Source organism: Cajanus cajan, chromosome 11 (genome assembly GCF_000230855.2).
Source record: "Cajanus cajan strain Asha chromosome 11, NIPB_CcT2T_4, whole genome shotgun sequence".
Classification (NCBI taxonomy): domain Eukaryota; kingdom Viridiplantae; phylum Streptophyta; class Magnoliopsida; order Fabales; family Fabaceae; genus Cajanus; species Cajanus cajan.
This window is the reverse complement of record NC_138527.1, coordinates 26,090,825-26,104,473: the sequence shown is the minus strand read 5'-3', so window position 1 is coordinate 26,104,473 and position 13,649 is coordinate 26,090,825. Positions and strand designations below refer to the sequence as shown.

Sequence of the window (13,649 nt, the reverse complement as noted above, 5' to 3'; positions counted from 1 at the left end):
AAAACAACCAAAATTTTTAAAAAAAATGCAAGAATTTACGTCGGACTATACCATGTCCGACGTAAATTTACGTCGGACCTAGCACTGGCCGACGTAAATTTACGTCGGACATGGTATAGTCCGACGTAAATTCTTGCGTCTTTTTTCCCCTTTTAAAGCCCTTTTTTACGTCAAGCACAGGACATCTCCGACGTAAATTTATGTCGTCTTTGACAGGCGACGTAAATTTACGTCTCCCGTATTAACGTCGGAGCCTTTTCTGACGTAAAAGCCTCAAAATATCTGACGTTAAAGATCTCTTTTGTACTAGTGTGTATAAGTAATAAGTATGTTGGCAAATGTTTAAGAAATACTTTCAATACTAATGGTGACAAATATGCTAATGGTAACAATGCAATTAATCTACCAACGAAAATAAAGAAATAGTTAGCATTTTAACACTTATATACCATTATAACCACAATGGAAAGAGCAAGAGGTGTTCTCTTCCATTTTGGTGCTTAGTGTCAGGGTAACAAAGAGTAGAGGGTGCTCTCTAGAAGTTTACCGCTTAGCACTAGACTTGTGACGTCTATTCTTAGTCACCTTGGGACTAAGCATGAGGAGCTTTTGCACTATGTGTGGGATCCATACATGTTTGGTGAATTTAAATACTTGATTTGTGTTATTGTATTGACATATTAATGTCTTCATTCATGATTGGTTCTTATATATATATGCAAATTAAAGATTGGTTTACTTGTATATTGTGAATTTATATCACATGCCTCTTGTGTTGAGAATGAATACCATTGAGACAAGCCTAGCCTATAAGATGGTGAGAATGGGTTCAAGTGTTATTTTCGTGGTTAGAATAGACTTACTTGTATGCAATAAGAATTTAAGTGGGATTTGTATTTGCATTTATAGATGACTTGCATCAATTGCATTAAGTCTTAGTTTGAGTTAAATAGACATGAGTCAAATGGTGGAGGTCATGACATGTTTAGCCTGGAGGTCATGACATGTTTTCAAGTCCTAGTTTTAAACCTCAACATCCTATGTTAATCTTATAAGACTATAGAATAGTTAAAAAAAAATAAGTAACCTTGACTAATCCTCGAGTGGATATATCATTCTACTATAGTGTAATTTATATTGAAGGCATCGAATGTCGATGCACTTCTTATGGGTAAATAATGTGCTCCTAGACTATTTCAAAAGTTAGAATTGGTATCACATGGCTTGTAGAGAAAAGTTAGGATGACATTGCCTAATTTTAAAAGACAAATGTCATTGTCTAATTTTAAAAGAAATAATTATGCAAAGTTAACTTTTATTTTAAAAAAAGGTAGTTATAAGGTAAAGTGACACAAATCACATACTCAATTTCATTGAATAAATATTTATCCTATTTGTTGCAAGTATTTACGTAGGTAGAATTGTTATTCTCATGTAAAATAGATAACATACAAAACATATGCTTAATATGTAATATTGTGTTGTGATTTATTATTTATTTAAATTTTTTTAACTAAATGATTTATGTTGATATGTTATTTTTAATGTTAAAACTCTAAGGATTAAGAAATTCTTATGAATTAAGTTGCTTAGAGGTTGTTTTGTGTTAGGTCAAAGTTGACCAAATTTAAGAAAAGGCATACAAAGTTAAATTTAAGAAAAGACATACAAAATTTTCTTAAGACTTAAAGTTCGTAAATTCATCATTTCTTCAAAAATAAACTAAAGAGAGATTTTAGAGAAATAGTCTTTAGAGCGAGAGAAAATTTTTTTCCTTTTAACTTCATATGAGAGCTTTGATTTGTTCTAGAACATCATTTATAGGAGTGAAGTTAGGATTCGAAGCTTGAGAGTTAAGAACAGAGGTTCAAAGTTATCATAAGGCGAGAGCTCGAAGGGTCATGTTTTTCATCATTCTTCCTTTCCTTTCTTATTTTATTGCATGAGTATTTAATAATTGTTTACATGATAAATCCTAGTTATATCATATTTATGTTTTTCCTTACTTAGTTACTGAACTGTAATAAATGTAGGACCTACTGAATTCTTATATGATAAAAATAAACAACATGGTGTTAAATTATATTTGATGATCAAATGATAATTTATAACAATCAAAATAAACAATACATGTATTAAAACTATAAAACTTTTTATATTGTTTTTTAATCATAAAATATTGTGAATATAAAGTTATTAATTTTTATAATGATTATTTAAAAAATTTATTAATGATGATTTCTTGAATTCGATACTAACAGTAACTATTTACGTAATGCATTATCTACTATTTTCTCTAATTGTAGTTCTACATTTTAAAGTTTGAATTGTAAATAAAAAATTGTTACTTACATTTTTGTGTTGAAGAACGTGACAATCAAATTACTTTTTCCTTTTTTTTTCGTAAACATATCCTCATCATTCATTTAACACTAATTAATTAGAGAATTGATATATCATCCTAATCAAATAAGTCGAATAATCCTCCATCTAAAGAAAAAAAAAGTCTTAATTTAAAATCAAATGTATAAACGGGTGTAAATTTTTAAATGAATCGACTATTTTTTCATTTATATTTTCAAAGGAATTAAGATTTCTCCATTAATTATCTTTCTCATAGTTGTTTGTGTAGCGAGGTCAATCTCAATCGTAGCTATTGACAAGAATTGATAGAATAGAATGCATTAACTCAATAACTGTAATTGATATACTAAATAAATATAAAAAATTATTTAAATAATAATAATAATTAATAATTCATAAACACGTTTTTAGTATTCTTAACACCCACGACAATAAAATTGTCATATAGTGATACACATCTTATAGTGACACAATGTGTGTCACTAAAACCTACTATTACCTACACAATAAATATAATATATATTGGTATATTGTTAAAAAGTGTGGGTATAAACTATAATGATACATAAAATATATTGTTAAATCTCATTCAAAATTAACACTAAAATTATGTAACTATATGTCAAATAGATATATACCTACATATATTATATTTATAGTGACACTTTTTGTATGTTATTATATGTAATATTTATTGTAGTAACGTATTTATTTATGTGATTTTCATATTTTGGTGAATGTGTTATTAAAAGAGTGGATGATATAACCGTTATAATGACATGAGATATAAAGGTGATATATAAAAATATAATAAAAAATATTAAAATATATATTTTTTAATTCTATTTATCCAAATAACATTTTTTTTTTATTTTTTTCCCTCTATTTTATCATTTATATTTATTTCTTTATAATTTCATTCTTAATTCAAAAAAAAAAAAAAACATTAGTAACCACTTGGATTGATCTAATGTTAAATCAAATTTTATTTTCAATTTTAAGCACGATTTTTTTATATAAAAAAATCCTTTGTAAGAATTGGTCTTGTTTGACAACCATTTTTTTAATAAACTCGAAAAAATTATTTTTAAGAAAATGCATAAAAAAAAAGCTTAAAATTTGAGAAGTAAAAAGAAAATGAAAATTATAATAAATTGAGAAAATATCACTGATAGGTTTAAGTAAAACTAGTTAGAAAATAAGTTCAAACCTTTATTTGGTCCTTTATAATATTTTTTTGTTTCAATTTAATCCCACTTTAATTTTGGTTTCAATTTGGTCCCTAATAATTTAAATTATTGTAATTTGGGACTTCCGTCCAAATGATTTAAACAGAGTTAACTGTTGGCCATGTGGATGCCAGGTGGATGCCACGTAGATTCATAGGTGGACGCCAAATTTCATGAATACAGCTGGAACCAGAACGACCCGTTCTACTTTCACATGTTATGTGTTAGTTTTGCAACTGGAACGGGCCGTTCCAAATGCAAATTTAACACACCATGAGTGCATCAGAACGGGCCATTCTGGTGTTAGAACGGACCGTTCTGGATGCATTGACCAAAATGCCGCAATGTGATTCAAAATTTGAAAATAAAAATTCATAACATATCATAAATTCAAAGACAGAAACATGGTTCAGAAACTGAAAACAAAAATTCAGAACATAACATATACTAAAAAAGTTCAAAGAAATTACTAAGAAAGGAAATCATCTGGGTAACGCTGAAGGGAAACCCTAAACCACAAAAATTCAGGTTGTACCTCCTCAAGAACAAGTTGTTATTGTTGGGGTACATCGTCAATGACTTCAAGGGGAAACATCGTTTTCGTTTCATCCTTGACTGTATAGTGTCAATTTGGTAGTAAGTGATTCACTCCAGTTTGACTAACAATGAAATAAAACTTGCTACCATTGTTCTTAGTGATACACTGCATCGTCCTTAATGATACATTATATAGCCCAAATGTTTAGCAATTGAAGTTATCAATCCCCATTGTCAATATTACCAAATCTAGTGTTTGAAATGGTTTGTATCTTGAGTTTTTTTCCTTGCACGATTCACAACCGTGAACTATAGTCATCGACCATTCTGGAACCAGAACGGCCCGTTCTGGTTACACTATTGGTGTGTTAATTTTGCATCTGGAACAGCCAGTTCCAGGTACAAAATTAATACACCAAGAGTGCAACCAGAACGGGCCGTTCTGGTTTCAGAACAGGCTGTTCTGGTTCCAGGTGTATTCAAGAAATTTGGCATCCACCTACACATCTACGTGGCATCCACCTGGCATCCACGTGGCCAACAGTTAACTTCGTTTAAATCATTTGGATGGAAGTCCCAAATTGCAATAATTTAAATTATTAAGGATCAAATTAAAATAAAAAATTAAAGTGGGACTAAATTGAAACAAATAAATATTATAAAGGACCAAATAAGAGTTTTAACCTAGAAAATATCACTTGATGTTTGTTATGGAGGAGTTATGACTTATGACACCAAACACAAAAGGACAAAAAAAACAGTTTTCAATGAAATAGAAATAGTTGGATTCACCTGCACTGCAGTATACATGATATAAAAATAGTCAATTTCTTTAGCAGTCTTCCTTTTTCTTTGGGTGAATTATTAGCAGCCTTCCTAGCTAGTACTAAACATTTTCTTTATCTAAAAATTGTAAATTATTTATAGATAATGGTATTAAGTTTTTTAAAGATAATGAAAAATATCATTTACTATTAATTACATTTTATTATATTATTCAGTATTTTCTATTCAAAATCTTAATTGATATTTAAATATATTTGTTATTGTAAGTGAGAATTTTTAGAGATTAATTATGTAATATCTTAGACATATCTGAATGAGAAAGATCCAAAAATTGTACATAAATGAGATTATAAGATTAAGAATGATTAAAAGAATTAATTTGTACTATCTATATCAACAATATAAGATGTATCTATTTTTTTAATGGTTGGACGAGGATACATGTGAGTAGTTGTATGAAATGTTATTTTGTAAAGTATTATAGAGTGTAGTCACCAAGATATTAAATCTTATAAGTGTGTTACAAATTGTGATGTATTATCAATATAAAATTACGATATCAACTAATTATAAAATTATTCTAAATTATAATATATTTATTATAAAAGAATAAATTATAGATAACAAAGAAAGTTAAATTCAATAAGTCAATCCAGATAACCATAAGTAAGATAGAATTAGACTCTTAAAAATTTAGGTTTGAAAAAAAAATTGACTTAATGCACTGCAATCACCCATAGTCACTACAACTACTATAGACTATGATCATCACAACATCCTCTAGCATTCACCTTGAGTGTAGTCCAATCATTAACCACAATGGTGAAGTTCAATGATCTAAAGCAACCTAATCGAAAATCACCCCTTCCCCTTTCTCATTGTTGCTTTTCTTTGTGGCAATCCAGTCACATTCCCTCCCATAGCCACCACCACAATATTCTTTGACATCCAACTCAAATAGTCTAGTTGAGAACCATGAAGACGAAGGATGACAACCTTGAGTTGTCTAGGAACCTCCTATTCCTCTTCATTATCGTTGCTCTTCTTTACAAAGATCTTGTTCTTTGTTGCATTATACACAATGAAGCTCCATTAAGGTTCATGAAACCCCTTTGCACCATATCTACATATCTTTACAAGGTAGCAACCATTCAACCCCTACAAATCATGAAACATACCCAAAGAAGGAAAAGATAAGAAGAAAAACGAGTAAGAAAAACATAAAAAAGAATATGGTGTCACCCCAAGAAGCCATTTTTTGTGGCATTGTGCAGGGTAGCTTCTGATGGTACTACATGGTGAGCAAATGCAAAAATTAACAAAGATATAGAGTGATTCATTTCAAAAGGATGTAGGTAGGACTATTTTTAATTAGACTAATCTAACGACAAATACAATAAGTCTATTATACACCATATCATGTATTTTCCTATCTTAGCCTCCATCTTTTTTGACTTATGTCGAGTTAGACCAATGACCTAATTAATTACCTCTAAAATAATACATATATAGTTTAAATTTATTATAAATTATAAAACTAGACACTAAACTCATTAAATTAGAGGTAAGTAAATAAAAATTTATCATTTTCAATAAATTTAATAAAAAATATATTTAAAAAATAATCAAAAGAAGATTTGTGATTATTATTGATCGAAAGTTACACAAATTTTGATGGATGTTATCACTCAATCAAAAGAAACTTGTTACTTTACAACTTAAATGAGACCAAAAACTCACAAAATTTATAATTTTTTTAATAAGTTTTAACCAATTAAGTTTAACTAATAATTGAAATGTGTGCTTTAGGGGTATTTATAACCCACACCCCCCCCCCATCTCCCATCTTTGCCAGACCTTTCCGTTTTCCAGATCTGCTCCTTCCTCACCCACAGGTAACCTCTTTTCTCCCTTCCCATTAGGGTTTCCATTTTCCATTTCTCTTCTCTTCCGCTTACCCTTTTTCCGCCTTTGTTAGATCCATTTTCAATTTTCATTTCCATTTGTTTTTCTGTGTCGAAATTTTATGTAATCGATTTCCTTTATCATTGCTTCGCTTTGAATCAATTTATGTCGTTGCGCTTGTGCTTATTCTGTGTAATGTGAATGGTTGTGGTGGGAACAGCTTGTGATTCCTCTGTTTCCATCGAAGCAATAGAAAGAGGGGAAGATAGATATATTCCGTCTTACAATCATGTGGTTGTTGCTTTTGTTGCGTTGTGCATTGAGTCAGTAATAGGATTAGGTGCATTTTTAAATATAAGATCAATTGTTCACAAGATGAAGAAACTGGTGGTAAACCAGAGAAATGGTGGCGGTGAAAATGCAAATACATTTGATTAATGTTTATTGCTGTATTGCATGATTGACAGTGACTATTATCTGAAGATATATTTGTATGTTTTTGCAGTTTATTTGTGGCCTTTTTCTTGTTTCGCGTCTTTTGTCATTTCTGATTTATGTGATCTTGTTTGTCCATTTGAAGGCGGAGAATAAACTGTACATTCTAGAAATCAGTTGAAGAGCATGGGTCGCGGGGTAAGCAGTGGTGGTGGTCAAAGTTCTTTGGGTTATCTTTTTGGCAGTGGAGAGGCCCCAGCCCCTGCACCAAAACCAGCAACAAATGCTGCCCAACCCGAAGTGCAGGCTGTAAATGACGTGCCTCCTTCAAAACCAGCTGTTGCTCCTAAAACAATAGACCCAAACAAGGCTGCTGGTATCAACAGTCATTCTACAGATGGCCAGAACACTGGCAACTTCATCACGGTATCATCTCTGCTTGTTAACTTACATTTAATTTCTTTTTTCCGAGTTTAAATGTGAGCGTTATATTTTAACCTCTATGCCATGAACTGCCTGTGCTTTGTGGCCTTGCATTGAAAATTCAAAATAATTAGGTCTGGATGTCACGATCTAGTGAGCTGTACTGATATCTGAACAAGTGTGGAAATTATCAAATATTTGGAAGATAAGAATTATGATCTGGGTTTGATTCTTACTGCTATGTGTAGAAGAATCAAAAGATTGATTTGCCTATTCAATGAGAATGATTATACTTAATCATCTATTCAGGTGTTGGTTTCCCCATGCAATGATAATGAATCTACTTAATCATGTAACTAACCTTGAATGTCAGTTTGGCTGTTGTATACAAATTTGTTAATGTACGTATTGCTTAATGTTGACTTCCTATTAGTATATTTTCAATCTGGACCTAGGTGTGGTTATATAAAACTTTGTGGCAAATATGTTAAAATACATTTATATCAATGATAGAGCTCCATATTCTCTTTGTAAAACAGAATACAATCCTATTTGCAGGCCACATTAAACATTAAAGATTATGTTATGCTCGGAATTCTTAATGTTGACTATGGTTTTTTTTTTTTTTTTTTTTTTTTTATGTGGACCTTGGTGTGCTTATTTAAGCGGTATTGGCAAAATTATTAAAATATCTTTATATCAATGATAGAGATAGAGCTATCATCTTGTCTTGTAAGCAGAACTCAAAACTGTTTGCAGGCAATTAGCATTTAACATACTGGAATAAGGCACGGTTATTGGGTTATCTACATTTAGATGATACTTTTATAGCATTCTTGAGAGATAAATGAAAAGTATATGTATATTTATTCTTTTTTTTTTTTTGTCTATTTTGCTCCACTAAAGTTTTCTAACTATAGCTTGCCTGCCCATGCATAGATTGTATTTTCTCTGGAATTTATTTGGATTGATATTTTTTTTTTATCCTAATCGGATGCAGGACCGACCCTCAACCAAGGTCCATGCTGCCCCTGGTGGTGGCTCTTCTTTGGGTTATCTCTTTGGTGGACCTGGGGAGGGAAAATGATACCTTTGCCAAGCTTTTGCTCGATGAATGATTGATTTTGAAGTTCAGGTCGTGGAAACAAAATGAAAGATATGGTGTATTATAGGGTATGGTTGCTGGGATAAGTGGGTCAAGAGTGCTTATATTTTGGATGTGCTAAACATCTATTACAGAATTGTGTTTGTCCGAAACAAATATTTCTATTAAACAAATATTTCTGTTAAAGTGCTCATTTGCGTCCAATTTTGTATTTTTTTTTTGTTTGCCTTGCTATTTTAATTTGTTATATTGCACCTAATTATTTTGATGGATACGTATAACTCGTTTTGGAAACCAGGCATAATTTAATGGTAGATTTTGGTTTGAGCTCAACCTCAAATTAGGTGTAGCAATAGGACCCCAAGTATTTTAGTGAATCTAAAACAAGATGTCATGAATTATTGGGACCTTGTGGTTGAGGCCTAAAGCTAATAATACCTTTGAACTTGCATTTTATTTTTATGATGATTCAGTTAGAAAGGACTTGACTCATTTTACAAGGATGCTGGTTTAAATCTTGTTATGTGAGAATTTTGTTAATACGTAATATGCAAGTACTTTTTGAAGTGTTTTTTTCAGTCTTGAAAACTGTTATGCCCCTGGTTCTGATGATCTAACCCATTTCATTTTTTTGTCAAAAAAAAAAAAATAGAATTTTACTTGCATTTTTACTTCTTGAATTAGGACACTAAAATGTTTAGAGAACAGTTTCAAATTATTGAGTCATAACCAGTTCATAAGAGAGTGGATGCGGATTGGATTCTTCACTTTATTCTCAAACTAGCAGAGGATGGCACTTTTGACTTTTTACTGAACATTGTCAGTATATCTTTGAATTATGGGCATCAATGCTTTTATTCATTAATTCATTCTAAGTGGAAATTCAAGTTTAAGCTCTTGTTTTTACAATAAAAGATCAATTTAATTTTAAAAGTTAAAACTACAGTTTTGGGAGCTCATTTACAGTGGTTGAGTTCCTTGATATCAGCAACCGAATTGTCCATTGTTTTGTGTTGCCATGTGGGTCCTCCACTGTTGAGAAGGGAAAAAACAAGTAGATTGTGTTACGAAATTGTCCTTTACTAAAATAAAAAAACAAGAAGAAAGTTCAATTGAAAAAAAAAAAATATTATCTATGTTTGCCGTCAGAAACAATAATTAGTAAGTGATTATTTCAAGTCAAGCTTATGCATAATGATTAGTTGATTACTTCAAATGACACCTTGTGTCTTATTAACATCTTCGGATCATTATCCTCTACATCCTTTTTTATATTAAATTTATTTTTAAATAACAACGGATCTTTAAGCGGGTTCATGATTTGGAATTATCTTTTAAAAGAGCAAGTGTCATTAAGCTGCCCTCGAACCACCGATCGCATTCTAACACTTTTGTTTTATCCCTTGCCCTCCCCCTAATCAAACTTTACATATTTTCCATGAGTAATTAGATGCTAGGTCTCATTATAACTGAAAATATTTAAATTATACATAGTACATGCATATAACCCCGCAAACACTACCTTTTTCCTACTCAATAACGGTACTCTCATATTTACTTGCTTCTATAGATAAATAGAAGGCCAAAATTTTTAACCCTTATATTTTGTTAATCTGTATTTTAGTCTCTTTTAAAATATAGACTAAAATTATGAATTGAAAAAATTAGAGGCACAAAACTTTAATGTAACCCCAATAAATCCCCGAGATCGCCTTCAACACACCGATCTCATTGTAATTACTAATTAGTGAAACGCCGCTATTAAGATTAATTTTGTTCTTCCCATTCCCACACTTGACACATTTTCCATTAGTGATTAATAAGAGTTAGGTCTCTCGCTATTATTATTACTGAAAAAATCCAAATTATAGCGAGATATAACCATCAATAGTACTTTTTCCTCCCCTTACTTTCTATTTTACCCGCATGTTTTATGCTTTTATTTATAATACGGAAAGGGCTAAACCTAAAAATATATTTTAAAGTGAAGGGACAAAAGTAAACTAATAAAAAAACAGATGTAGGATAACATAGAAATTGTAGGGTCCAATTGGAAAATTAAACATAAGATGAGAGAGAGAAAGAGACGTACAAATATTACAACTATTATTTCGACACTAAATTAACAAAACGAAACTTCTCTGAAGGTTCTGGCACACTTGCAACATATGAAAACAATGCTTTAAAGAAGCTCATATAAGATGGACACACATGCAAGTACTTCAATGTTTGTGTATGCACAACAGTTTTCAAGTGTTGATGAAGATGGAAACTTCTAGGAAGTTTCTTAGGTTCTATAAATGACCCTATTCCGCTGAAGCATTTCTTCAAATGATTCACCATAGTCAGAGAAACCCTTTGTTACATCATCAACCAACATGGCTTTGCAAGGGCCTGACTTTGACAAAATCTTTCATTTCCTCTCCATTTGTATCCTAGCTTTCATCAATGAAGGCTCTTCCTCCCTCTCTAGTGCCTTCATGAACGAGCCATGGTCATGGGGTCTTAGCATTCCCATAAGTTTGTACGTTAAGTTTGCCCTAGAGATCCACTCTCACCTTGGAATCTGTGTTGGGATTGGACTTCCCTCTTTGGTCTATTGGGGGGCCACACGTGGTGCCATAGATTGGTACTGGGAAGCTGCTTTGAAGTTCAACCATGAGATTTTCAAAACTTGCTTATTCAACGTTGCCATAGGGTTGTTGCACTTGTTGGTCTCAAAGCTGGCTCATTATGTCATTGAGTGGATCAGGGATCACAAGGTGAAGAAGAAGTTGGCTCATTGGCCTTTCATTTCAAAGCTGGACTTGGAAGCACTTTCTCAACACCCTTTGATGAGGCCAATTTCTGTCAAAAATTTGTTTTTGAAGCTCTTTGAGTTGCTCTCTGTGTTTTTCTACAATGGGAACATTTTGCTCCTGAGTTGGTGTTTCTCTGGACAGATTTATAGTTATGAGGTTGGTAAAGCCATATCTTGGGTTAGCTTGGGAAGCTCCATGTTTGTGTGGATTAAGGCTTTACTTAGGGAACTGGGAATGGAACAAGAATCACTTCATGAAGAGAAGCCATGCAAGAAGGTGATGGAAGAGAATCATTTTTCTTCAATTCAAAGTGAGGAGAAGGAGACCAAGGATCAAGCAATAACATGCTCATCAGAATGTTGAGGGATCAGTAATTGTATCAGTGGTGACTCAATAAGTGAAGGAGAAATGGATGATAGTTTTAAGTGTAACATCAGTAAATTTGTAATGAGTGATCTATCTTTTGTATATATATGTCTTGTTATGTGAGTGCTTTGAGTACTAAATGTTCAAACATTCCTTGATGGTGTCTAGAGGTAGACATGAGTTAGGGAATAAAAGTTTAGTATGTGTATCGTTAATCCTGTCAATGTTATGTATGAGGACTGTCTTAAATACCATTTCTTATTTTAATTGAGCTACATTCAAATATTGATGAGTTGGGTGTGTTTTTAGAAATGACTGTTTATATAATGAATAACAGAATGGTCATAAATTATTTATTCACACAAATCAATTACTTGTTTCCTTTGTGTCGTTTTAAACAAAAATGTATTTACTTGTATAAAATTTATTATACAATAACCAACCTTTGTTGGCTTCAAGTGGTAAGAAGCTAGGTTTGTCTTCTATATAATTTTGGGTTTCAAGTCTTGCAAAAGAGAATATAAGGCTCTATGTCGGTATCGAGTATGTTCATTCAAACTTATGTTAGTATTTAGCACTCCACTTTAACAAGTTTAATCATGTTAAGAAATATATAAAATATCAAATTTATTAAAGAATATGGTAACATACTAATATATGACTGCAAAAAATAATATCTACACTACACTACATCAAAATTAAATTCATATACGTGTTGTTTAAAAATAAATCGTAAGATATTATGATATGAAGCTATGACCAATGTTATTTGCACATCACAATATATAAGGTAAAAATATGCATAAAAACAAAAGGGGAGAATATTAACACTAGATTATTTATTTATTATTCAAGATCATTATTTTTAAACCAAAATTTAAGAAATTATATTAAATTAGCAATTTATCTACTAACATTACCTTGATCTAAAGTGGAGCTGACTCAAATCTTTTAAGTAATGTCACAAGTTTGAATATTATGATGAAAAAAAATATATAACTAAAAAGGAATTTTTTTTATAAAAAAAAAATAGACAATCAAGTTCATCAATAAATATTAAATATAGGCAAACTCGATAGATATTTTTCACACTTATAATATGGTAAAAAAAAAATCAATGTCACTTGTAAATAATTGTTTTGATATTTTTCATATTTGTCTCAAATCTTTAGTTTTTTAGTCTTATTTTTGGTCCCCAAAAAATTCACAATTTGAAATTTCAAAGTCCAATTACAGTATTTTAAACCCTACTAATTAATAAACATTTTCTTTTTTGTTCCCTTATATTTACAAAAATCAAATAATGGTGTTCAGCTAATGAAATATTAAGTAAAGTTTTTGTTGTCTAAATTTACGTATGTTAAATATTAATTAATTTATGTACATTAATCTTAAACGACTAAAGATTTGGGACGGATAAAGTATTAAAAATAGTCATGAAAATTTAATGAGTAATCAAGAATATCACTAATGTAACTTTATAACTTTTTTTTAAATAATGAGTATCACACTTGGATTTAATTTTATTTAAAATAAAAAAAAGCAATTCACTTTAGAGAATAATTAAATAATAAGTAGTCTCAATTATTGATAAAAAAAAAATAATTCTCAATATTATATATACATGATAAATACATGCATAAAATCTTAAATTTGAACATTAATATTAGGTTAAAAACCTCTTTTGGCCTCTTACAA

General features: G+C 30.6%; 1 protein-coding gene across 1 annotated transcript; it reads left to right on the top strand.

Moving 5' to 3' along the window:
- The first annotated feature begins 6,676 nt into the window (after positions 1 to 6,676).
- LOC109800971 (protein SPIRAL1-like 1) lies at positions 6,677 to 8,977 on the top strand. Its single transcript, XM_020361913.3, has 3 exons — positions 6,677 to 6,811; positions 7,402 to 7,682; positions 8,680 to 8,977. The coding sequence occupies exons 2-3, from the start codon at positions 7,443 to 7,445 to the stop codon at positions 8,764 to 8,766; spliced, it is 327 nt and encodes a 108-aa protein (XP_020217502.1). The 5' UTR covers positions 6,677 to 6,811; positions 7,402 to 7,442; the 3' UTR covers positions 8,767 to 8,977.
- The last annotated feature ends 4,672 nt before the right edge of the window (positions 8,978 to 13,649 follow it).